The sequence below is a fragment of the Haemaphysalis longicornis genome, unplaced genomic scaffold (genome assembly GCF_048455015.1).
Source record: "Haemaphysalis longicornis isolate Haplotype H1 unplaced genomic scaffold, Haemaphysalis longicornis Haplotype H1 scaffold_4, whole genome shotgun sequence".
NCBI classification, from domain to species: Eukaryota; Metazoa; Arthropoda; class Arachnida; order Ixodida; family Ixodidae; genus Haemaphysalis; species Haemaphysalis longicornis.
The window spans coordinates 148,047,268-148,071,422 of record NW_027526361.1 but is presented as its reverse complement, the minus strand read 5'-3'; the positions used below and the strand labels follow the sequence as shown (position 1 = coordinate 148,071,422).

Here is a 24,155-nt window from a genome sequence, read left to right as displayed (position 1 = left end):
AACGACCGCTTCTAACGGCTCTTTAAAATGCTACTCAAGGCACAAACGCACTTGCTTGTGCAGGAAAGGAGCCACCGCAGGCACGAAATCGTCGACGCGGCCGTGAAAATACCGCGCACGAATCGCGTGCAGAAACTCGCCGTGCGGCTCGCGCAGCTCGCAGCTGGCCTAGCTTGCTGGTTGCACTTGCGAAGAGGGTCGATGTAGGTGGTGCCCAAATCGCACGCACAACGGGCTTTTTTTTTTCAGCGAATTTTAAACGTCAGCGCTTTTTTGTAGCTAATCTTGATAGAACTTCTTTCTTATGACATCAGGAGCCAGAATTACCTAATCAAAAAGGAACATGACATGGTTTAGCGTGAACCGCGTGGGGCGTTTTCTGCTCGCGAAAATGCGCCGCGCATGTCACAGACGCTCTGACGCTGCCGCGGAACCACCTGCACGCTGCGCGCGGTGCTGCCGGCAGCGGAAACATGGCGGCGGCTTCGGCCGCGAACTGGTGGCGGGAGCTCGAGCGACCGTTTCTAAGCGCTGTCTAAAATGCCACACAAGGCACGCACGAAGTTGCTTGTGAGGTAAAGGAGCCTATAATGTGGGCGAAAACGGTACTATAAAACGTCATCCGCGCCGCTAGTGAAAGCGCCCATGCAATACCTGCTGGGGTGGTAAGCCTAAACATATCGAGAGCTTCGAAACTGCCGCCATGAGGTATGCGGCTCTCTATTGGCGCAAGTCGGCAGGCTCCTCCCACTGCCTCCCGCGACGCGCGTCATTTTCTGAGCGAGGCAGAAGCTGCGCGCGCGCGAATCGTCGACACGGGCGTCAAAAAATCGCACGCGCAACGCCGACGCGTGCGAATCGCGTGCAAAAAAAAAAAACGCACCATGCGATTCACGTTGCATGTCAAGTCAGGACAATAAAAAAAAAGCAAAATGTGCTCGCTGAAGCGCACTTGAAGCTTCTATCTGGCAAGATGAAATAAACTCTCTGAAGCCGTAACAGAAGGCAAGCAAACCTCAAACTGAACAAAGTTAAGTTAATGTGTTTTGTATATGCTTTTTATATGCTGCACGGACCATTTACACATAATGGCGCCTGTTGTATTGGTCAGGGAATTTCGTTTAAAATGGTCATGGAAAACATGGAAAAGTCAGGGAAATTGAATTAGGCAATTTGCTAGACACCCTGTCCTTATGTTACACCTTTGAGCTCTGACTTCGAGGCGCTGGTTGACCAGCTGCCCGAACCATACATCTTAACAGGCGACCTTAATGCTCACAATTCTTTATGGGGCTCTTCTCGTACGGATGCCCGGGGTCGCAAGAGGTTTCTTACATCCTCTGGAGCATGCCTTTTCAACAATAAACAGCCTACATACCATAACATAGGACACAACACTTACTCAAATCTTTACTTGGCTATTGGTTCGGCAATTCTGTTTCCATGTCTTGAGTGGGGTGTGGGCACTGACCCATATGGCAGTGACCACTTCCCCACTTTACTGACATACATAGGTAAAGGCCCAAGCAATTCATCTTCCCATAATAGGTTTAATGAGGCTCAAGCTAACTGGAACACATTTACTGAGACATCGAAACTAACCACACATCCATAGGACACCTGCACGTTGAAGAAGCTACCCAACTCCTCACGGCGCACATCCTCGACGCTGCCGAAAAGTCCATTCCCCACGCCTCTGGTGCCCCGCGCAACCAGCGGAGGCCGTGGTGGAATGAGGACTGTAGGCGGGCGCGAGAGGCCCAGAACAAGGCGTGGGGTGTCCTTCGTCGGTACCCCACGTCGGGAAACCTCCTCTTGTTCAAACAGGCCAAGGCGTTAGGAAAACGTGTGCGCCGTGAGGCAAAACGAAAGAGTTGGCACACCTTCTTGACATCCATAAACTCTTACACAGACACACACAAAGTCTGGACACGAATACGAAAACTAAAAGGACAACAGACACACAGCCTGCCCCTGGTCAGTACAACAAGGGACACACTAGAAGACCAGGCTAACACACTTGCACAACACTTCCAACACGTTTCCAGCTCTGCACACTACACAAACACTTTCCTGAAACATAAAACTGCTTGTGAAAAAAAGTCCCTACATGACAATACAGTAGAATCTCGATGATACGATTCTGGGTGATACGAATTTCGGGATGATACGAATTTCTGAAAAGTCCCGGCAAAATTGTATTGTTTGCAATGGGAAAAATTTCGGCTGTTACGAACGGACCTGCGCGGCCCGGCGGGTGATACGAACGAGCCGGCGAGGCGCCCGACTGCCGAACAAGCAAGTGACGGCTCTCTCTCCCCATTTGTCACTCTTCTTTCTCCAGAAATGGCCGGGCTGTTGTTTTCTGCTCGCGAAAACGCGCCCCGCACGGCCCATGCGCGCCGCGAAACCTCTCGCACGCTGCGCGCGCCGCGGCCGGCGGCGGCAACATGGCGGCGGCTTCTTCTGCGGAGTGGCACGACCGCTTGAGCGACTGCTTCTAGCCGCTCTTTAAAATGCCGCTCAAGGCAGACGCGAAGTTTCTTTTGCAGTAAAGGAGCTGATAACGTTGGCGAAAATGGTACTATAAAACACCATCCGCGCCGCTAGTGAAAGCGCCCATAAAATATCTGCCGGAGTGCTAAGCCTAAACATCTCGGGCGGAGCCAGCGGGCTTTCTCGAGCGTTTCGCAAGTCGTCAGCGTCTTTTTCTGACCGAGGTAGGAGATACCGCGGGCGCGAAATCGTCAATGCGGCCGTGAAAATACAGCGCGCGCAAAGCCGAGGCGTGCGAAAATCGCGTGCAAAAACGCACCATGCGGTTTACGCTTGACTGTTGCGGCGTGTAGCGAGCTTGGACACCGGGAGTGAGGAGACAAGCGCGAAGCTAGGCGAAGCGTTACGCGCTCCAGAAAGGACTGCTTTGTGACGTGGGGGTTTAAAAAAAGCAGAAAAAATCACGGATTTGTTCACGCGAAAGTAAAAAATAAAATAAACAAAAACTTTTTTTCAGCGCTCAATTTTTTGGTCTGTGTTGGTTCATACGAATTTCGGATGATACGAATATTTTTCGCGGTCCCGCAAGATTCGTATCATCGAGATTCTACTGTAACAGGTCAAAATCTGGTTACAATTCTGAATTTACACTCTATGAGTTGAGGGTTGCCCTGAGCACATGTAAACCTTCAGCTCCAGGGGCAGATAAGATTACATACACCATGATACAACACCTACACCCAGACACTCTTGAAACACTCCTACACCTATACAATAAAATATGGCTTTCGGGGCAGATTCCACACTCTTGGAGGGAGGCCATGGTAGTGGCGTTCCTGAAGGAAGGGAAGGACCCTTCCTCTCCCACCAGTTATCGTCCCATCGCTTTGACAAGCTGCCTGTGCAAGCTGCTCGAGAAGATGATAAATCGCAGGCTCGTGTACTTCCTTGAGTACAACGGTCTTCTCGAGAGCTGCCAGGTTGCTTTAGGGTGGGGCGATCTACCAACGATCAACTTGTTGCGTTGGAATCATTCATAAAAGATGCATTTGCTCATAAGCAATTTTGCCTTACGGTATTCTTTGATCTTGAAAAGGCTTACGACACAGCCTGGCGATATGGCATCCTTAGCGACCTCAAGTCCTTTGGTGTGTCAGGTAACATGTTAAGTACCATTTCTAGTTACATGTCCATGAGGACATTTCGTGTTAAGGTTGGGTCATCCCTGTCCGGGATACATGTGCAGGAAAATGGTGTGCCGCAAGGTGGAGTTCTAAGCTGCACATTGTTTATAGTTAAGATGAACTCCCTCCGAAAGGCATTGCCACCAACCATTTCCTGTTCCATCTATGTAGACGATGTTCAAATATCTTTTAAATCCTGTAACCTGTCAATTCGCGAACATCAAGTACAGCTCGGTGTTAAGAAGCTTGCTGGATGAGCGGACCTTAACGGTTTTAAACTGAACCCGGGCAAAAGTACTTGTGTTCTGTTCTCCCGCAAGCGCGGGCTTAATGCGGACCCTGAGATTGCTCTTGGCCGTGCATCTATTCCTGTTAAAAGGGAGCACAAGTTTTTAGGTGTCATATTTGATAACAAGCTCATGTTCATACCTCACGTCAAAGAACTTAAACATAAATGCCTCAAAACACTAAACATTCTCAAGGTCCTCTCCCACCAATCCTATGGTGCCGACAAAGAACTGCTTCTTCGGGTCTTTACCGCCTTAGTCGGGTCTCGGTTAGACTACGGCAGTGTCGTGTATGGGTCGGCATCAAAAACGACACTAAAAATTCTTGACCCAGTACTCCACTTGGGCCTCCGCCTTGCGTCGGGTGCGTTACGCACTAGCCCGGCAAAGAGTCTATATGTTGAATGTAACAAATGGTGCCTTGAGGACCAACGAACGTACATGGACTTGCTCTACGCTTTCAAAATTTCATCGATGAACAACCATCCTTTTATACCTGTTTTTAATGATGCATCCACATCACCAGTGTTTGTAAATTGCCCGTCCGTTCCTTTGCCATTCTCACTTAGAGTGAGACAGGAAGCTTCGGATTTCAACATCTCTTTTTCAGACATTTACACATCTTCTTTTACTGACGTTTTACCACCCTGGCAGCTTCAATTTGTGTGTTGTGACTTGTCTTTCACGACTATTGATAAAACCAGGGTACCACAAACTGCAATTTTGCAGCACTTCTTGTCCCTGCAGTACAAGTATCAATATGCAGAGTTTTATAGTGATGCATCAAAAACTGCCACCATAGTGTCTTGCGCTGCTCATGGACCAAACTTTGATGCATGCAGAACCATGAGCACATACACCACAATTTACTCAGCTGAAGCATATGGCATCGTACTCATTGCACAACACATTCTTGAACACAAAATCTCGAAGTCCATCATATATACAGATTCCTTGAGCGTTGTGCGCGCATTGGCATCATACAAGCCATGCAAAAACAGAATTGTCCATATGGTTTTCAACACTATTATGTCTATATATGCCCAAAAACTTGTTCTGGTGTTGTGCTGGGTTCCAGGCCATGCTGGGATTGCTGGCAATGAGGTTGCGGATCAGAAGGCCGCAGTTGCTGCACTAAGGAACACAGTGATATAACAATGCTACCACAGAGTGACCTTAAGCCACAAATTCGACAACACCTTCGTAGGAAATGGCAAGCACAGTGGAATGAACAGACAGATAACAAACTACACATAATAAAGCCACACTTGGGACGATACACAACTGAGTCACACAACAGACACACGGAAGTCGCCTTGGGTAGGCTGCGGATAGGGCACACCCATGCGACGCACTCGTATCTGCTGACGGGATCATCTAGACCCCAGTGCAGCAGGTGTGGAGAGGCCCTATCGGTAGTGCACATACTAATCACATGCAAGGCACTTCACACAACACGACACAAACACTTCAGAGAACTCTACAGAAAACATATTCCCCTACATCCATCGTTTTTTCTAGGTGACGATGCCATTGTTTCCGTGAAACGTGTGTTTGAGTATTTGTCAGAAGTCAAGTTTTTAAACCTCATTTCCTATCATGCATAATGAAATCTGGCCCTATACACCAGCCATGCTCATTGCCGTTTTGTGATTTTACTTTTGTTTTTGCTGATTTTACTTAGTGTTTAAGATTTCACCCCTCATATATGACTATTGTTTTGGCGCTCTTTGCCCCAGTTGGCCTTGCGCCATAAACATCCAACCATCATCATTATCAGAAGCAAAAAATATATGTATACAGTCTACGCTCGTTACAGCGGATCCGGCAACAACGGACTTTCGGTTACAACAGACCATTTCTGTTGGTTTGTCTGGTCCCCATGCATTTTAAATGGAGTCCACTCCGCTCATAACGGACCTGGCTAGAGCAGACTATCGGCTACAACAGACTAAATATTAGGCGAAAATTGTTTCGACTGAATGTTTATAGCGAACTTCCGCGGGGCCGGCACCCGATGTGCTTTTTCTTCGTTTATTTTGGAATGAAAACTGTTATGTCTGGCAACATTGCTGGCAGCCGGGTCGTTGGCGCAGCCAAGCCAAGCCAGTGCATCCAGTGCTAGTGGCTTTTTTTTTTTTTGTGCGACCAGCGGCATGAGCGGCAGGGTAGCTGATTTCACTGTCGGATAAATTAAGCGTAATTAACGCTGTTGAACATAGGTGAAAAACTGCCGACATCGCCAGAAGTACAGGCCTGTCTAAGCAGACGGTCCGCTCTACCGTCAAGAACAAGGCCGCTGCCGATAAACGCGACTCCGGTGAGTTTGAAAACAGGGCGAAGTGGTGCACTCGGAGGCGACTCTGCCCTCGTCAGTCTTTTTATGTAATAAAAAACTCGGGTTAAGTGAAGTTCGGGTTTTATTATTTCCACGCATGCATCGTTCCCGTTCCGGTCGGTGAAAAAGGTAAGAAATGCTTCAAGTAGGGGGGTTGTTCCCCATCCATTGTGTGCAGTCTGCCGGTAACCGTGCGCAGTCCAACTGGTCTAACTTTCGATTTTACAGCTGTCCGTCATCAGATTATTTTATTACAGCTGTTTCAATGACCAGACTAAAATCGCTAAAAATATGTAAGCTGCCTTGAGGGAACGTCGGGCAGCGATCCGATTTGTTTGTTTGACGAGCTGTTTCGGGAAAACCTGCCTCGTCGTGAGGGGATTTAAAAAAAGCCTAGCTAATGCTGATGGCCACACCTGGTGTTTTATAGCTGCTTAATAATTGCGCCTAGTTATATTCTTGCTTTATTTGCTCAGCTCATCATGCGTCTTTACACGCTTGGCCGCATGCGCTATGCCTTTTCCAAGTGCCGGGGCCAAGCTTTGGAAACGGTGTTTACGCGATTCTTTGCCCTTGCGGGAACGCTGTGCAGAGGTACTGCAGGCGTATAGAAAGAACAAAGTGTATGTACTATGCATATGCAATATTGGTCAACTTAAGGGCTCATACCCCCCCCCCCCGTCGGATACTGCATACTTCGGCTACAGCGGACGTTTTTTTCCGGATTCAGAGGGTCCGTTGTAACGGGCGTAGACTGTATATGGCGGCGCGTTGGATTGATGTCGGTGGCAATGGTGCCTTCGCGGTTTTAATTGGCTGTATGGGCTTCCTAGTTGCCAGTTGACAAATATCATGCCTATGACCAGTATATAGGTCGAGGTGGGACCTTTCGGCAAATAGTTTGGAAAAAATCTCGACCTATACTCCGACTTATACGGTATTTTAAATTATTTAAGACGATTATATGGTGTCATTGACTAATTTATACAGAAAAGGCGAAAGAATGCAATGAACATGGTATTTTGCTTTATTTGAGTCACCAGAATAACAATTGTTATATTTTCTTTTGTATGAAGTTTTGGTATACACACGCCCTGGGCAGAAACGGTGACACGAATGATTCTGCGGCCAGGGAGATATGGTTATCGGTTAGCTTAAACTGGCGTTGCGGTTGGGCATAGCAGGCCTTTGGGGCTGGAGCGGACCGTCAAAAACACTCAACTAAAACTCTCTATTACAGTCTACGCCCATCAAACGGATCTGGCAACAACAGGCTTCCGGTTACAACGGACTATTTCTGTTTGTTTGTTTGGTGCCCATTCATTTTCAATGAAGCACACTCCGCTCATAACGGACCCAGCTAGAGCAGGCTTTCGGCTACAACAGACTCAATTTGGGCGGAATTTGCTTGCCCTGAGTGTCAATAGCGAACTCACGCGGCGCCGACACAAATATATATTTTTTTTGTTACTTTTACGAGAAGCCAACTACTATGTCTGGCAGCATTGTGGGCGCGGAATCAGTCGCTGGCGTAGCCGAGCCAAATCAGGGCCTGTGCACAGTAGCCATGTTTTTCTTTGTGCCACCAGCGACCAGGTTAGCCGAAATGGCGAGTTGTAAGAGAAAGTAGATTTCGCTCTCAGACAAGTTAAGCATCATTAACGCAGTTGATAATGGCGAAAAACAGGCTGACACCACGAGAAGAATGCGCCTGTCAAAGCAAATGGCGAATTCAATCGTGAAAAACAAAGACGTTGCTGAAAAACGCGACTTCGGCGAGTTGCAGGAAAAGCGCTTTCGAATGCGGAAAGCGGCGCACCTGGAGGTTGAGTATGCTCTGTTGATGTGTCTGTGGGACACGCGTGCTCGTGGAATTCCCGCTAACGGACTTTTGCTCACAAGCAGAGCAGGGTGTCAAACCGGAAAAAATATTGGTTCGGTTACGGTTCGGATTCGGGTGAAATAATTTCGTTCCGGTTCAGTTCCGGTTCGACAAAATCACGTACCGAACCGGTTCGGTAACCGGTTCGGGAGCTTGAACCAGTCCGCGAACCGGTTCGATGAGTTGAATTATCACTGAAATTAGAAAAAATCACTTAGTAGTTTAAAACGACAGTCAAATCAAAACACAAACTAAAATTCAAAATGCTGCTGTTCCCCAAAGGCAGTGGTGCAATTGCAAAGCAAACAATCACGATATATTAGGAAAAAAAATTGGCCGCGTATGTGCTTCTTTCGTTGCAAATGTCATCAAAAGACGAGAGTCTTTATCGACTTTTGCCAAGTAAATGCCTCCCTTCGCTTTCCCGCTCACCTCTCATGTTGTTCCTCTTGCGTCGCGCTCCTCCCAAGGTAAAGACGCCAAAGGTTTGCATAAATCATTTTAAATTATGCCGCGTTCCACTGCTCCAAACCGGGTGTCTCGATGCCAACGCTGCCCTACAGCGAAGACGCGCGTGAATCGAGGCGCCCTTCTTCAACGTTTATAGAACCCCGTTTCCCTACTCCACGTGCGTTGCAAGCAGAACGTGGAACCTATCTAGTGGAACCTTTCGTAACTGTTGCCAGTTGATTCCTTAAAATGCCGCAAAAAGCTATAGTGGCGCGGGCGACAGCAGGCGACAGCAAAGTGAATTTTTTTTCTGGAGTTTATGAAGTATTTAATTTCGCCAAAGTCAAGCATGTATGATTTTTTATAAAGGAACACTTCAGACATCACTTCTGTATTAATTTGTTGTCTTATATTTGCATAATGTCTTGTTCTTCTTCAACAATGTTGACAGGTATGAACATTACACCGGACTTAGACGGGTAGATTTAGCTGTGACTATATAAGACTGTTGCGCAGGCGTTGTTTTACTTTGGCCGGGTGGCTGAATCGAGTCGCAGACAGACAGACAGACATACAGACAGACCAAAATTTCTGGGTTTAAGTAGCCCAAGAAAGACTATCGTCTTTAAAAGATGAAGCGGCGACGATTCACCCCCTACTTTCTCGCTCAGACTTTATGTTGTCCTAGCGACTATTCATAAGGCCACCGCCAAGAGATATGACGGTGGGATATATTTTCTGCCCTTTCCTTTTTTGTTGAAATAGCTATCGTCACTATGAAACCGCCCATCACGCTAACCTTGAAGCCTTAAATTTAGGCCTGCGTACTGGTTCGTTCAAATGCCAGTGCGTGCTTAATACCAATGACGCACATTTTTTATATTTCTAACAAAACAGAAAAATCATACAACAGGCACATGAATACTACTAATGAATTAGATTATTTGGTCACCCTGAATAATTTGTTAGCTGTCACCTTATCGAATGTGTTAGCCACACTTTTGTTAAAAGTAAGCTTTAGTTAACGCTCAGTCACTGCATTATTGCTCTGACCACTGCAATTCTTTTTGCGATAGCTATACCGGATACGTGCGTTACAATCTGTATGTCATCGTACCGCCTGACCCTGCCCATCGTTCCGTGTGCTACATTGCGGAATCTTATAACAGATTATGCTGTTACAAAATGAAAGGGAAATTTGACGCGCGGAGTATGAGATGGAACTTTTTTGGTTAGGCGCTCTTTAATTCGCGCACAGCAGTACTCCCCTCCGGAACGAGTAGCAGTAGAAGTAATGTAGCGAGTTGGGCAGTCAGTACAACTACACCTTCGAAAAAAGCAGATCTGAAAGGGACAAAACTGCAGAACAAGCAGAAAAGATGATCGCTCGGCGAATGGGACAGTGTGAGGTACCGGCCTGCCTTTCTGCACGTGTCATCTGCTTTGTTACTGTTTCTGCTTCCAAGACAAGGTCGAGGGCTGCAGTTTCTTGCCAAGGGATTAAGTGCGCACCTTAACAGTTTTCCCTGACATATCTGGTGTTATTTGTATCTGTAAAAAACAGAACTTGTCCACTGTACTGTCCCCAAAAACTGACCACGGAACTCACTTCCTTCGCATTGATGACACGTTTGGTTGTGGAAGGCAGGGCAAAGAAAAGTATAGAGCAATATCCACGTTTTGGAGTTTTTTTTTTTACATATTCGCTTTTACTTACTTTTTGCTTAATATTTTAAAACAACGTGATTCGCCTTTTCCTTTTTGTTTTTTTCCGTGTAAACACATTAAAAAAAACTGGCGCATTTGATGCCCCGTGCTATATCTCTGCTTCGAGGCGCAGCTTATGTTGCAGGCCAGCAGACTTATTTTAACCAGCTGATGATATTAAACGTGGATCAAAATCTCGATACACCGACGTTCTCGATTTCCATCTACTTCAGAAAAACGGTCGTGGGGAAGGGAGATCGAGGCCACTTGTGGTCAGCAGCAAATGGCTTAGCCATTGAGCAGCTGCTGCGGTCACACTTGTCAAGTATTAACAATTTGCAGGTGTCGGACCTTTTAAACAAATTATGAAATGCAAAAGGTTTGCACACATCGGGTGTGTGCTTTCGCTGTTGCGCAGTGGAGCACTCCTGCAGCCTGATTGGTCCGATAAAGTCGCAGCTAGGGAAGGGCAAAGTCGTTTTATATCCCCTGCAATCTGCCGAGAATGACATTTCGTTTGGTCAGCTTGCACTATGCTCGCGGTTTTAGCAGCAACAGACCATTGCTACATTGTTTCATAGAGCGTGATAGTGTTCAACTGTCTGGCGTGGAATGTGCGCGAGCGTTTACAAAGTTGATGGTACGTGAAAGAAAAAAGACCTGAATTGCATTGACTGTGCAATATCAAGAACAGAGGGTCGAACCGTTTCGGCATGAACCGGAAACCGTTATTTCTTTTTTCGGTTCAGTTCCGGTTCGGGTTCAGCGTGCTCAAAAAATAACGGTTCGGGTTCAAATTCAGTTCCGGCAAAAATACCGGTTCAGTTCCGGTTTTCGGTTCGGTTCGGTTCCGGTTCGACACCCTGGAGCAGAGCTGAACAGCTTGCTCTGATTTTGGGACAGGGCGACGTCACCTTCAGTGAGGGTTGGCCCAGCCGGTTTAAGGCACGATGTGGTGTTGTGTTCAGCGAAATGTGTGGGGAGCGCGGCAGCGTCGACCAGACCGTCGTCTCCGAGTGGCAAAAAAATCGGCTGCCTGCACTCCTCGCCAAATACGAGGACAGGAACATTTTGAATGCAGACGAAAGTGGACTCGTGTACAAAGCCAGGCCCAGCAAGACGTACACTTTCTCCGGAGAAAGGTGTCACGGTGACGAGTGCTCGAAAGAGCGCTTGTCAGTACATTTCTTCTGCAATATGGACGGTTCAGAAAAGGTTGAGGCTCCTGCTCATCGGGAATTCAAAACGGCCTCGTGCCCTGCGTCACATGCAGACCCTCCCAGGAAAGCCTGGATTACCACAGATTTGTTTAACGCGTGGTTGCCGAAGATTGAGTGGAAGATGGCCGAAGAGAAAAGGAAAGTTCTTTTGTTTCTGGGCAACTGTTCCGCGGACATGCAACCCCCAGTACTCGAGGGGACAGAGATAGCGTACTTTCCTCCAAATGCTATGTCAGCACTGCAGCCGATCGACCATGTTGTGGTGCTTTCCGTGAATGTTGCATGCAGAACCTACCTTACCCTGCTCTTTGACATGCACGCAAAGTCAAGCGGCGGATGCTGGATGTCAAGCGGCGATCCGAATTTGATGAATGGGTTTCGGGCAGACTTACAATGGCACGAAGCGAAGTGTTTAAGAGGCGCTTCACTAATTCTGCTCGCCGTGACTAATTTTTACAGCTGGTCAGTGGTTGCGCCTAGTAACAATTTGCTTTCTTTTTTTTGCTCAGGTGAGTGCGCGTCTCTACGCGCTAGGTTTTTATCAAGCGCTGGTGCTTAGCTTCGGAAACTGCTGCATTAGGCAGTGGCATTCCCCGTGTGCACGCTGTGAATAAATGCTGCAGGCGTGCAGAAAAAAAAACAGAAAAAATGGAGTGGCTGCAGCATTTATATGCAATAGCGGCCAGAATTCCCACTTGACGATCATACATCCCTCCCCCCCTCTTTCTTTTTGGATACTACATACTCCGGATATCGCAGAGGTTTTTTTCCCCATGATTTGGAGGGTCCGGTGTAACGGGCATAGACTGTATCATAGAACGTGCTGTGTGTATGTGTGTGCGTGCGTGCATGCGCACGCGCATTTGTAGCTTGAAGGAAAACAAGGAATGTCCCCAACTTGCACACGTCCAATTGCATCATCACTGTCATAACCTCCTTTTCATTCACTTAATGCGACCCTGCAACACTTACCGTCGACTACTTAGAATGTATTTTGGAGGTAAAGTTTATTCTCCCCGCAATCTCCTCCAGCAAGAATTATGAAAGTCCGTTCACTATCACCGAAACTACGCATGATGAGAAATCGCTCATAATTGTTCCCTCTCAACTCGACTGCAGACAACGCGACGAAAGCTGCGCGCTCTCTCCCGGAGAAGGAAGCAGCTCGCGGCTTTCTCTCCAGTGGCCTTCAATATATCATAGGCCGAGGAGTTTTCTCCTTTTCTCCGCAACGTGGAGGGGTCCTATTTCTGGTCTGGTGCCACAAAAAAAGCAGGCATGGCTGCCTGCTCGCAAGCAAGCGCTCAGGCTGGTAGGGTGTTCTTAAAGCAATAAACCTTTGTTGTCGAGTGGTCTCGTTGAAAGGGAAGTATTGAGTCCGTCAGTCAAACTCCGCGCACACTCAAAACAAAAGAAAAACCAAAAGTAAGCATACAGGTTCAGGTGTAGAAGAGGTTGGTACACCGCACCGACGACGGCGGATCGTCACAGGAAATGCGAGAAACAAGATGTGAAGTTGACCAGCGACAGCCAATAGGACAGCCATGGCCCAAATGACATCGTTTAGGCCATGCCAGGGGTGCATAATGAGGAGAATTGAAGAGGGCGCGGTTGGTTTTTCCGCGTCTTTCATGGCAATTTGCACGCTTACTGCTTCACGTACACGTGTAATATTTGGCTCAGGTATTCCTTGCAGTCTAAGCTAAACGTCGCACAGGTTTACTTGCACTGCTCAAAGAGTGTTGCAGGGTCAATCTGGCCAACGCAGTATGACCCGGGGTGCTAATTTTCCAACGGGCCCTGTGCTCTGCATCACTGACGGGGATGCCAGTTTAACCACACACTTTCTAATTCCTCGGTTGAGCGGTGGAACGGAGAACTGGGGTTTAGCACTTCAATGGGACCCCATGAGGGTCCCATTGTAGTGAGGGATAAGTGGAAGAAGAAAAAGTTCTGAGCAGTTGACGACGATCCGCAGAGCCCCAGTGTGGCGGCGGTTCCGGCAGCCCTGATCAACCAGTCGGGCGCCTCGCTGATGCGGCTGCTGTGGTCCCTGCTGGCGCCCTTCGGGGTCCTCTGGAGCCTCTTCACGGGCCTCATCTTCGGCTCGCCCGACCCACCGGCTGCGGCTCCGGCTAGCGGCGCGGACCCCACCGCTGCCCACGGGCCTCAGGAGCCCCAGCAGCAGCAGCAGCCGCAAGGGTGAGGGTGTTTAGCGCCTCTAGCAGCCTTGAGCGAAGGGGCTTTTATGCAGGCACCATGCCAATTACATTCACGCTTCCTGTCGCCAGACGATATCACTCAAGTAAACAATAGCATTTTGCATATCTTAAAAGTGACGCATGCAAAATTTTTTTTCAGGGACGGACAACCAGTTTTTGTCGAGTAGGTATATGTTCTCTATCCCAAATGAAAGGGCATCCCTTAAAACACCGCAACCCTAAATGGTTTTGCTGATAACGCCCTAAAACTTTTTAAATTTCAATTTTTAGATATTCGAGCCGTGTGTGGCCACCCATAAATAATGCTGGCAATCATGACGTACAGTGGCGCGGCAATATACTTTTGTCTGTGCGAGATGAAAAGCGGTGTTTAAAAACTTGCCCCCAGCTGATAAAATTGTCAATTGCAGTTTTTCTTATTCCTTTCTGGGTTTCTTATTAATCACTAGTCTATTTTGCACGGTGGCGCCATCTGTTGGGATAGACGACAGGTAGAATGCTGGCTTCGTGTTGTGAAGGAAGTGCAGTTCAGTTCTCCCCGAGCACGTCGGTTTTTTTTTTTTTTTTTTTATTGTTTTGTTTTAGCTGCCGTAGGCATTTTTGGAAACTGACAACGAATATTTTGGTAGAAGAAATACCCCCGACTCAGGCAGAATCGCCAAAGCGTTTTCACTAGGTCTGTTTACTGAACGCCGCCGTTTATTCTGGTTGTGGAGGTTCAGTCAGCCACACTGAGAGCAATCCAGTGGCAGCGGGTGGCGTGATTGTAAAACTTTCAAAAGAATGTTTTAAAATACACATACAATTTAAACTTGTACAAATACTTGTGTTAAAAAAGGTTTTCAATAAGTGAATAAACGTTTCAGCAGTTACAGTAGCTGCTAGGTTTGCGGGTCACGTGACCGGGACACGTATTGTAGTGTCAAGTTTCTACGCTACGAACCACCACCCGTCAGATTTCAGGATGCCAAATTGAAAATATTTCCGCCAATTTGTTTATAAATTGGTTGTGTTTACCAGACTGTATAAAATTCTGGCTTTCATATGAGCTATAGTACAGTTACGTGGCAAAAATCGGTGGTCCGTCCCTTTAATATAGGACAATTCCAAGTCTACAACGGGTTGCCCCCAAAATGTAGAAGTTCGTAAAAATTGGAAAATGAGAAAATTGAGTTTAAATCTTTGAGACGTTTGTGCTCGCAGAAATGCAATTCTTATCGCACAAAAGTTTGTCAGAGCAGAGAGAAGCAAAGCACAGAAAGTCGAACCCTCCAGCGCTGTAACTTCAGCCTTCACGGCACAGCAGTGTTCACTGCAGTGTTCAATCTCCACAGCAGTGTTCATATTGCAACCACCGTCACAGTGATCAATTTCGGTGGGAGGCGTAGTGGCCGTAGGAGCGTCACAACCATTATCCTTCTAATGTATGCATGCCATGTATTTTTAACCTCTGTGTAACAAAGTACAGTGGAACCTTGATAAAACGGCTTTCAAGGTACTGCGAGAAAGCGTCGTATGACCGGGGGGTCCTACAATTGGGCTGCGGGTAAATGCCGGCCTAGTAGACGGTCTCACGCGACAGGGGAACTAAGAACTTATTTAAACCACTATATTTAGCGTGTTCTCGCGTGACTTGCACACCTTTAGCTGTAATCCCAAGTTTAAAAAGAAAGGCAACGCCTATGTTGTGCCCTCCTCCCCTCCTGGTGTCCGAGCTAGCCGCCAGCCAAGCGCCACATGCACACGACACCCGTGCCGTCCGGCGCTATTTATAGCCCGCCAGCCCCACATGTTGCGCACGCGGGATAAGGCCAGCATGTTCGAGCAAATGGAGAGGGGAAAAGGCGAGTGTGAAACTGCCAAGGCCTGGTGAAACGAACGATAGTACTTGGCGGAGATTTTAAAAAAACAGCATTGCCGCACATGGTGGAGACACCCTTTGAACGGTCCCGTGCCATCGCTGTTGGGTCATAGTGCTCAACACATAGCTGTTTTCATTTCCCACAAGACCCAGCAATGCAAAACAGATAGGATGATTCAAACTTTATGAGTAAACTTGTTGAGGCGAAAATTATAGCGCAGTTTTGCTACAGTGACTTGCTGCAGAGGCCAGCAAGTTACTCAGAATGGCGGTGCCAATGGGTGCGTGTCTCCACCCTTGCGGGCGATGGGCGTGGGTTGAGGCACTCCAGCGAAGAAAGGAGCAAACTGACAATGCAGCTTTGAAAGGCACTGATAAGCCGAGAGCAGCGATACAGGGAGCGAGAGTGTCATGAAAAGAAGGAACTTGGATCGAACTTGGAACTTGGCAGGGAAAGCGGCTGTCTGGTCATTGCTGTGGGGTTGAGTCGTTTGTCTTTTCGTGTTCGTCGGCGGCTCAGCGGCAGCTTCCAATTGACGGTCCAGCTGCCACCTGAACTTCGACCTCTCGCGGTTGGCGCGTTGGCGTCCTGCTGCCGCGTGGGGCCCTCACAGGTTAACTCTCGCTCACGAGTACCCGCCTGCTTGCTCCCGTCTGTTTAGTAAGTGGTCTGACCTGCCTGGGGACCTTTGCACATAAAAGCAGTGTCAAACGGGGGTGAAGAAGAAAAGAGGTCGGGACGAGGCAGCGAAGCGGTGTAAAATATGGGGAAAACGCCAGTTTATCCGCGGCCAGGGTCCGTTGTATGAAGCAGACCTGCACCTGAGCGTCATATCATCAGGGTTTTTAATGCAAATGCATTGGTTCTCTGGGGAGTTTGCCGAGACTGCCGTGATACGTCTTAAGAGGCGGGTCGGTGTAAGTCTGGGGGACGAATCAGCGACGCTCCACTGTAATGTTTTTCTGAAATTTAATGGAGTTTCATTGACAGATTGGCACGAACGTTTAGTTGTCAGAGTTTGGGTGTGGGGAAGTACAGTGGAACATTGGTTGTGCGTCCCCCGGTTTTACGATGACCCACTTAGGACGGATGACCACGGTCCCAGCAAACCATAAAGAAACAATGCATTAAAAACTCTGGTGATAAAGTGCTTGGGTGCACGCAGTCCACTTCATATGACAACGGACACTGGCGAGTATAAACTGGCATTTCTCCCAGCTTTTACGCTGCTTTGCCACCTCGTCCTGGCGTTTATTTCTTAACCTCCATTTGATGCTACTGGATGGGCAAAGGTAAACAATCCGCGGCAGCCCCGACCACTCGTTGAACAGGCTCAAGTGAGCAGGCGGGTACTGGTGGGCGAGAGCTTAATCTTTGACAGTCCCACACGGCAGTAGAGTGCCAACATACCAACTGCGAAACGTCAAATTTCAGGTGTGCAGCGGACCGCCAATTTTAAGCTCCCATCGAGCCAATGAACATAAAAACGCTTGCACAATACCACACAGCGATGACTAAAATCCCGCATTCCTTGCCCACCCGATCCAAGTTTTTCTTTAAAGGGGCCCTGCAACACTTTTCGATTTTATACAATGAAACTCCGAAGGTACGTACCCCAGTTTTAAGGCGACACGTCTCTTATGACAAACCACCGTGGTCCCGGCAAACTCCGTAAAGAAACGATGCATTAAAAACCCCGATTACAGAACGCTCTGGTGCACGCAGTCTGCTTCATACGACAGACCGTGGTGGGGAAAATGCTTTATTCTTAACGCCATCTGACACTGCTTGATGTGGAAAGTCCGCAGGCGGGTTGACCACTCGTTGAACAGGCTCAATCAAGCAGGCTGGTACTGGCGGGCAGGAGCTTAACCTTCGATTCCCCCATGCGACAGCAGAGCGCCAACACGCCAACCACAAGAAGTCAGGCGTGGTGGCTGGCGGACCGTGCATTGGAAGTTCCCATTGAGAAGGCAAACGTGAAAACACATACGCCGCAACCCCCACGGCGATGACCTAACACCTGATTTCCTCACCCACTGGATTCACGTTTCTTCCTTTCACAACACCCCCTTGCCCCGTGTGTTGCTTGCACAATACCCCACAGCGAGTGGTCGGGCCCACCGTGGACTGTTTACCTTTGCCCATCCAGTAGAATCAAATGGAGGTTAAGAAATAAACGCCAGGACGAGGTGGCAAAGCAGCGTAAAAGCTGGGAGAAATGCCAGTTTATCCTCGCCAGCGTCCGCTGTCATATGAAGTGAACTGTGTGCATCCAAGCACGCATCACCCCTCGGTCCTTTCTTTCCGCCCTTGACCACTCTTGCCACCTGATCTCTGCTTGTCAGTGTCTTTGAAAGCCGTGTTGTCGCTCCGTTCCTTTCTTTCCCACCTTTTTTCCATCGCCGCCCCGTACTATACTCGGTTACAACTCAAAACAGCACCACCTCATGTAAAGTATCACTCCGCCAAAGCGCTGGACCTGTGACGTCAGTGCGCGCGCATTTTGAAAGGGGTTTGCTATGAATGCGTGATATCGTCTTCCTTGTCTCACGCAGTTTGTTTGTCGTCACTGGAGTCGTTTATAAGCATATTAAGTCCAAAAAATCACGGGAACGGCTCATGCCATGTTCAAAATATTCCCAGTAACGCCCTACTTGCGCTGCGCAGAAAAACATTCGGCTACGGTGATAAGGCACAGCGGCAACTTTCGGTGCTGGTTTTAAAGAAGCCATGAAGAGAAAACACAAGTTTGGTTCATTCAAAAGATTGTCTCGTTAGAATCATACCGACACCACTTTTAACGTAAACTTCGCTCAAATAAGCTACATAATTAGGAAAAACGGGAATGGTCATGCGACCCACCAGCTCATTTCCCGCAACAGAACCTATGATGTCACATGAGCTAAGCTCTGCGATTGGCGGAGGCGGGCAGAAGCAGACGCAAATTAGGTAGAGCTTACAAACTAGACGAACGAGCGATTTGCGCTTAAATTTAGGGCACATTTTTACAAAGCAATAAGAATGATGGGACAAACAGTGGAAGTTACGAAAGCACATGTAAACATAGAAGTACTGATGCGTTCTGCTGTTCGTACTGCGCACAGCATACTTGGTTTAGCTGCACAGCACTACGGGGCTTGGGGTTGTCTCAGATGACACTGGCCGATTGACGCAAACAACGCTGTCTTACGTGACCCCATTTGTCGAGCGAGCACTGTTTCAGGGAACGAATATTTTCTCCCAGAACAAAAACAAGCCAAGTTTAAATGCGGGCAAAAACAAACCAAACGCTTGCCACGGTATGGTGGCGCCATCTAGGTTCGGGTAACGTAAAGAAACGCGGGAACAAACCAACACCGCTGTACAGGGTGGAGACAACCTTTGAACGGTCCCGTGCCGCCGCAATTGGGCCAACGGGCTCAACTCGTTATTCTTTTCGTTTCCCACAAGACCTAGCAACGCGAAACAGACAATATGATTCAAACGTCTTCAGTAAACCGCGTTGCGGCGATAATTTTAGCGCGTTTTTGACACAATGACTTGCTTCGGCGGCGAGCGAGCAACCCAAAATGGCGGCGCCAGCGTATACGTGTCTCTACCCTGTACGGCGGATGCGTGAATGAAGGGACTCTAGGCTGCAAAGCGGTCGGTTCCTGTGATGTCATTGCAGACCCCGAAGACAAACGATTTAGCAGGAAAATCAAAATTTTAACTTAAATTGTTTAATTTCTCAGTGAATAAAGCATCGTTTGTATCCGGACAAGCGCTGGGGGCACTATAAAACACGAAATCTTTCGAATAAAACCAACTTGTATTTTCTCTACATGGCTCCTTTAAGTTGTCACCGAGTACAGTTGAACCTCGATATAACGAACCTCGATTTAACGAAATTCGCAATATAACGAATTTTTTCAAGTTTTCTATCCAAATTTTGCTAAATCCATGTATTTTTATCTCGATTTATTGAAGTAATTTCGTGCAGCGCTTTCGATTTAACGAAGTCATGGCGAGAAAGGGAGAACGAAATTCCAGTCGAGGCACGTTTTATTTTGCCTCTCAGAGCCAACATTGAAAACATTCATTACTCCCATTAACTCTTAAAAGGCAAAAATGCAAGAAAAGCAGTGAATTATGCGGTTGACAACAATTAAAAGCGATGGAAGAAGCTGCTCAAAAACCGCTAGCAGTCATGGACGGTTTAAGTGCGGCCACCATTTTGACGTCTCCATCGTTGCCTACGCCAGCGCCCTCTATGCTTGGTCTGACGAAGCCTATTTCAAGTGTGTTTTTCTACGCGTCCTTACTCACGGTGAGGCTGCTCCAGGTTGGGCTTGATAACCACATTAATGTTTTGTTCCTCCATCATTAGATGAGTCTTATAAGCATGAGCACGCTTTCGTACGGTCCCTTGAAAGTCGTATTAGTGGGGTTCCACTGTACATCCTAAATGCTTTCAGAACATAGTCAACACACGCACTCAGTACTTTGAATAAGGGGTCACAAAGTACCTCAGCCAAAATTACTGCACATCAGAGAAATTGAAAACTGGCTCAAAAGATTTCTTACTTTTTTCTGGTGTGGATGCTCTTCAAGCGCTCGAAATACGTCATTATGGTGTCGTAGCGGCTGTTGGCCAGCTTTCTTTCAGTTGCAGCCATAAACGCATTCGATGGGTACTTTAAAAAAAAAAATGCAACAAACGCAAAGAAGAAATGCAAGGTGCATCTGCTGCAACGAGAAAATTCGCAGTGCTGCTCCGCACTGGCAATAACTGCATCTATTGCATTGCTCCCAGACGCGAAAGAAAGAGTGAAAGCGTTTATCGGCAATGTTGCAGGGTCCCTTTAACAATGCTGTCTCTCCTCCTCTCCGTTTTTTTCAACCTCCGCATCGCCCCACCATTGTCTCTTTCTAGCCTTTACCGCTCTTGCCACCTGATCTAACCCAGAGGCTTCGAAAGCCAAGCGGTTTATATAGTCATAAGCATTAAAAACTCGGGAACCGCTGGCGCTTGTCATACACCTCCCCGTTGTTTAGCGCCAAGAAAACTGTAGGTACAGTTGAGGCGAAATATACGTAATTAAACAGCAGCGCCCGCATTCATTTAGTTAGGAACGCTCATTGGGTTGGTTTTTACGATAGTAATAAAAAGAAGTGGCAGTGCAACGCCGGCACGTCCAGGAGGAAAAGCAAGCACAAAACGACCGAAGGCGGAAATTCGAATTGCATTGGGTGGTAGCAGGGAGCGGGTAGCGGCACTACAGTCCATTATGGCGAATGCCTGCTCCTCGCTTCCGACAGCTTTTTCGTTGAGTGGAGCGGCTTTAATTTTCGGTGTTTTCCTCTCTCCCCCACTGTGAACAGGGCTGTGCGGCGGCGACGCCAGGCGCAGCAGCCCCACGCCGAGGGGAACAAGTACCAGCGCGAAGGCAACGTGGTGCGCTTCTCGTCGCAGCGCTTCAGCGACGACGACGACGAGACCAACACCTGGAACGGCAACTCCACCCAGCAGATGTAGGGGCAGCAGCAGCGGGGAGAGGAGGACACCACAGGGAGGGCCAGCCCGGGGAGAAACTTGTATTCGCCAGAGCGTACCACTACTGACTTGAGAAGTCGGGGGTTGCGTAAATTCCACCCTTCCCATCGCGAAATGTCAGGGTAGCCGTGTTGGGGCATGAAAAACTGGCATAATTTAACCGCAGTGTTCCGTGGGAAAATTTTTACAGACGCACAATAACATTGGGCCTCGACAATGCCTAGTGCTGTATTCTCCACCCTTTCTTGCGTGAGAGCTGTTTGTTTGGAGCAGCGAGGTATATTTCCACCCCTAGGTTCCTTACTTGAGGATAATAAAAAAGCGCAATGGGTTTAGGACAGTGCGAGTTTGGACATCAGCCACTTCGGATCAAAAAAATGGCTGTGGTTTTTTAGAAAGCTTTGCCAAACAAATTTGGTTGGCTTCTTCTGTGGTGCTTCGGTGCAGACATCATCTGGAGGCTTGGCTTGGCTCATTGAGTTCGACTTCTCGCTTATCAGGCTAGCGTACTGTAAGGGGGCGATTCCCATTTCTTTATGGCTTAAATGCCACTTGCGTTTTGGGGGTTTAGAATGAGAGAGGGCAGTCTCAACAGGTGCAAACTAGGCTTAGCAAGGTCTGTATGTGGCAGAAGTTGGGGGTGTTGCCGCACGCAGTCTGCGGTGATCACAGTCATTGTTGTGCGTGGGGGTAGCTTTCTTTGCAATAATCCTGGAAGGGACCCAAGGATTTTCCTTTTGTAAGAGTAGTTGCTGTACTTCTTTCTTTCTGTTTTTTTTTTTAAGCATTTCATATGGAACACAGGCACTTAAAAGTCCCATTGCGGAGTAAAATAGCTTGTTTGCACGGTTCCACGGAATTAAAACCAGACGGTTGGCTATATCATGTCAAGACAAGCCGGGTTGTTATGACGGAAAGCACCACAAAAAAATTGAAAGCACTGAGCGCTGCCTAGTATTGACTTCCCAGCACTCATTTTCAGGTTATGTTGGGCTCCTTTTTTGCCGTGTTTATGCACTGCCTGTCGGAATACATTCAGGATCATCTTCAACGCACAGTGCTATGTTCAGAGGTCTTGATCATGTCCAATGTCTAAGCTCAACCTATTAAGATGTGAGCCCAGTTGACCAGCTTTGTACACAAGTAGTCATTTCTTTTTTTTTTTTTAACACTGAGTGGCGTTTTATGTTTATGAGTGGGAGCCCTCGGTTTCTAAACATTTTGTTTGAACCAGATGTTGTTCATTAATCTTCTAAATCATCTTATGGGCCATGGTTTGTTTACTGACAATACGCTTTGCAGTACGGAGTTCCAGGCGAATTGAAATCATGTTTTTGTCTTGAATGCAAAGTCGCATTTCTTATGCTTGTGATTTGTCTGAACCAGATGTTGTTCATTAATCTTCTAAATCTTCTTATGGGCCATGGTTTGTTCACTGACAGTACACTTAGTGGTCTGGAGTGCCAGAACAATTGCAATCATGTTTTTGTCTTGAATGCAAAGTCGCATTTCTTATGCTTGTCATTTTGCGCTGAGCTGAAGCCAGTGTGAATAGTGTTCATATGTTCAAAGCGTACAAGGTAGTTCGGGCAGAATGTGTCGCTTATACGAGATGTTTACACTTGCCGAGATTTATTTCACCTGTCTGAAGTGACACGTGTGTGGCCTCTAATGCTACAAGGTGTCGTGCTACAAAGGTGTCTTCTCACCATATTGCACACTTCTGTACAACGAATCTAAGGTGAATTCTCATCTCTCTGTTAGAGTTGTATGCAGTGAAGTAAGTGCTGCGGTTCAGCTTTTCTGACCTTCTCTCATTGAGAGTCTGTCGCAGAGCACACCACTGCTACTTCCCTCCATTTAGTGCTACTACAGTGTAGACCATTTATAACGTAACCGCTTATAGTGCGGGACCGGATATAACGCGGGTTTTCGTGACCACCGGTTTGGCTCCCATAGAACTCAATGCATAAGCATACCGCTTAAGATGCGGTTGGCCGAAGCACCATACCGTTTATAGTGCGGTTTTTCGGCGGGTCTGCTCATCGATCGGCGCAGGGGGCATCGTTTTAGGGTAGCAAAAGAAAAAAAGAAATGATGAAATCGGCCATCTGACGCAGCGCGCACCCCTTGCTCTCTAACTTCGACACAGAAGCACGTGATAACCACAGCTGTCCTTGCTTGATGCACCTCGGAAGATAGCGACCGGCTCCCCGTCCGCGCGTGGCAAGTTATTTCTATTAATCGTGAACCGCATGGCCCGTTTTCGCACATCGGCGTTGCGCGTGTGTTTTTTTCATGCTCGCGTCTACGATTCCGCGCTCACGGTGGCTTCTTCGCGTGGCAGTGGGAGGAGCCTGACGACTTGCACCAATGGAAAGACGCGCACCTAATGGCGGGAGATTCGAAGCGCTCCGAGCCGGCTAGCCGCGCCAAAGGTGTTTAGGCTAAAGTCCCTCGATCAGATGAAGGGACTTTAGTTTAGGCTTACCGCCGTGGTATTTTTTGATGGGCGCTTTCACAAGCAGCATGGATGGCAGTCTATATTCCACTTTGCGGTCACATTATCAGCTCTTTTCTTGCATGAGTATCTTCGCTTGCGCCTCGTGCGGCATTTCAGCGAGCGGTTAGAAGTGCTCGCTGGAGCTCCCTGCACCGCTCCACGACCAGTGCCGACGCCATGTTGCCGCCTCTTACCGCGCCGCACACATTACGTCAGTTTACGCGCCGGCGTCGCCGCGCTTGCGGCGTGCGCTGCACGCTTTCGCGAGAAATCGCTCCATGCGGTTCACGCTTTAGAACGTTGTGCAGATAAGCCACCGCTCTTCCCGAACAAGCGAGCCGCGCGAAGATTTCCACCACCAGTACGTTGCGCTGATAAGCAGCCGCCTTCGGCATCGTGAACGCAAGGTGGGGTAAAAAAAAAAAAAAATCCCGCTGGCCTTTCTTATCATGTCCTGCGGCATCT

General features: G+C 47.9%; 1 protein-coding gene across 2 annotated transcripts in view; it reads left to right on the top strand.

The window, feature by feature from the left end:
* LOC144179428 (UBX domain-containing protein 4-like) overlaps positions 1–23,059 on the top strand; it is a 60,117-nt gene extending 37,058 nt beyond the window's left edge. For both annotated transcript variants that reach the window (XM_077707779.1, XM_077707778.1), the window contains 2 exons: positions 13,543–13,766; positions 21,016–23,059. In XM_077707779.1, the coding sequence (XP_077563905.1) occupies positions 13,543–13,766; positions 21,016–21,169 (378 nt within the window). In that variant the 3' untranslated portion in view covers positions 21,170–23,059. The remainder of the gene's footprint in view (positions 1–13,542; positions 13,767–21,015) is intronic.
* Positions 23,060–24,155: the final 1,096 nt, after the last annotated feature.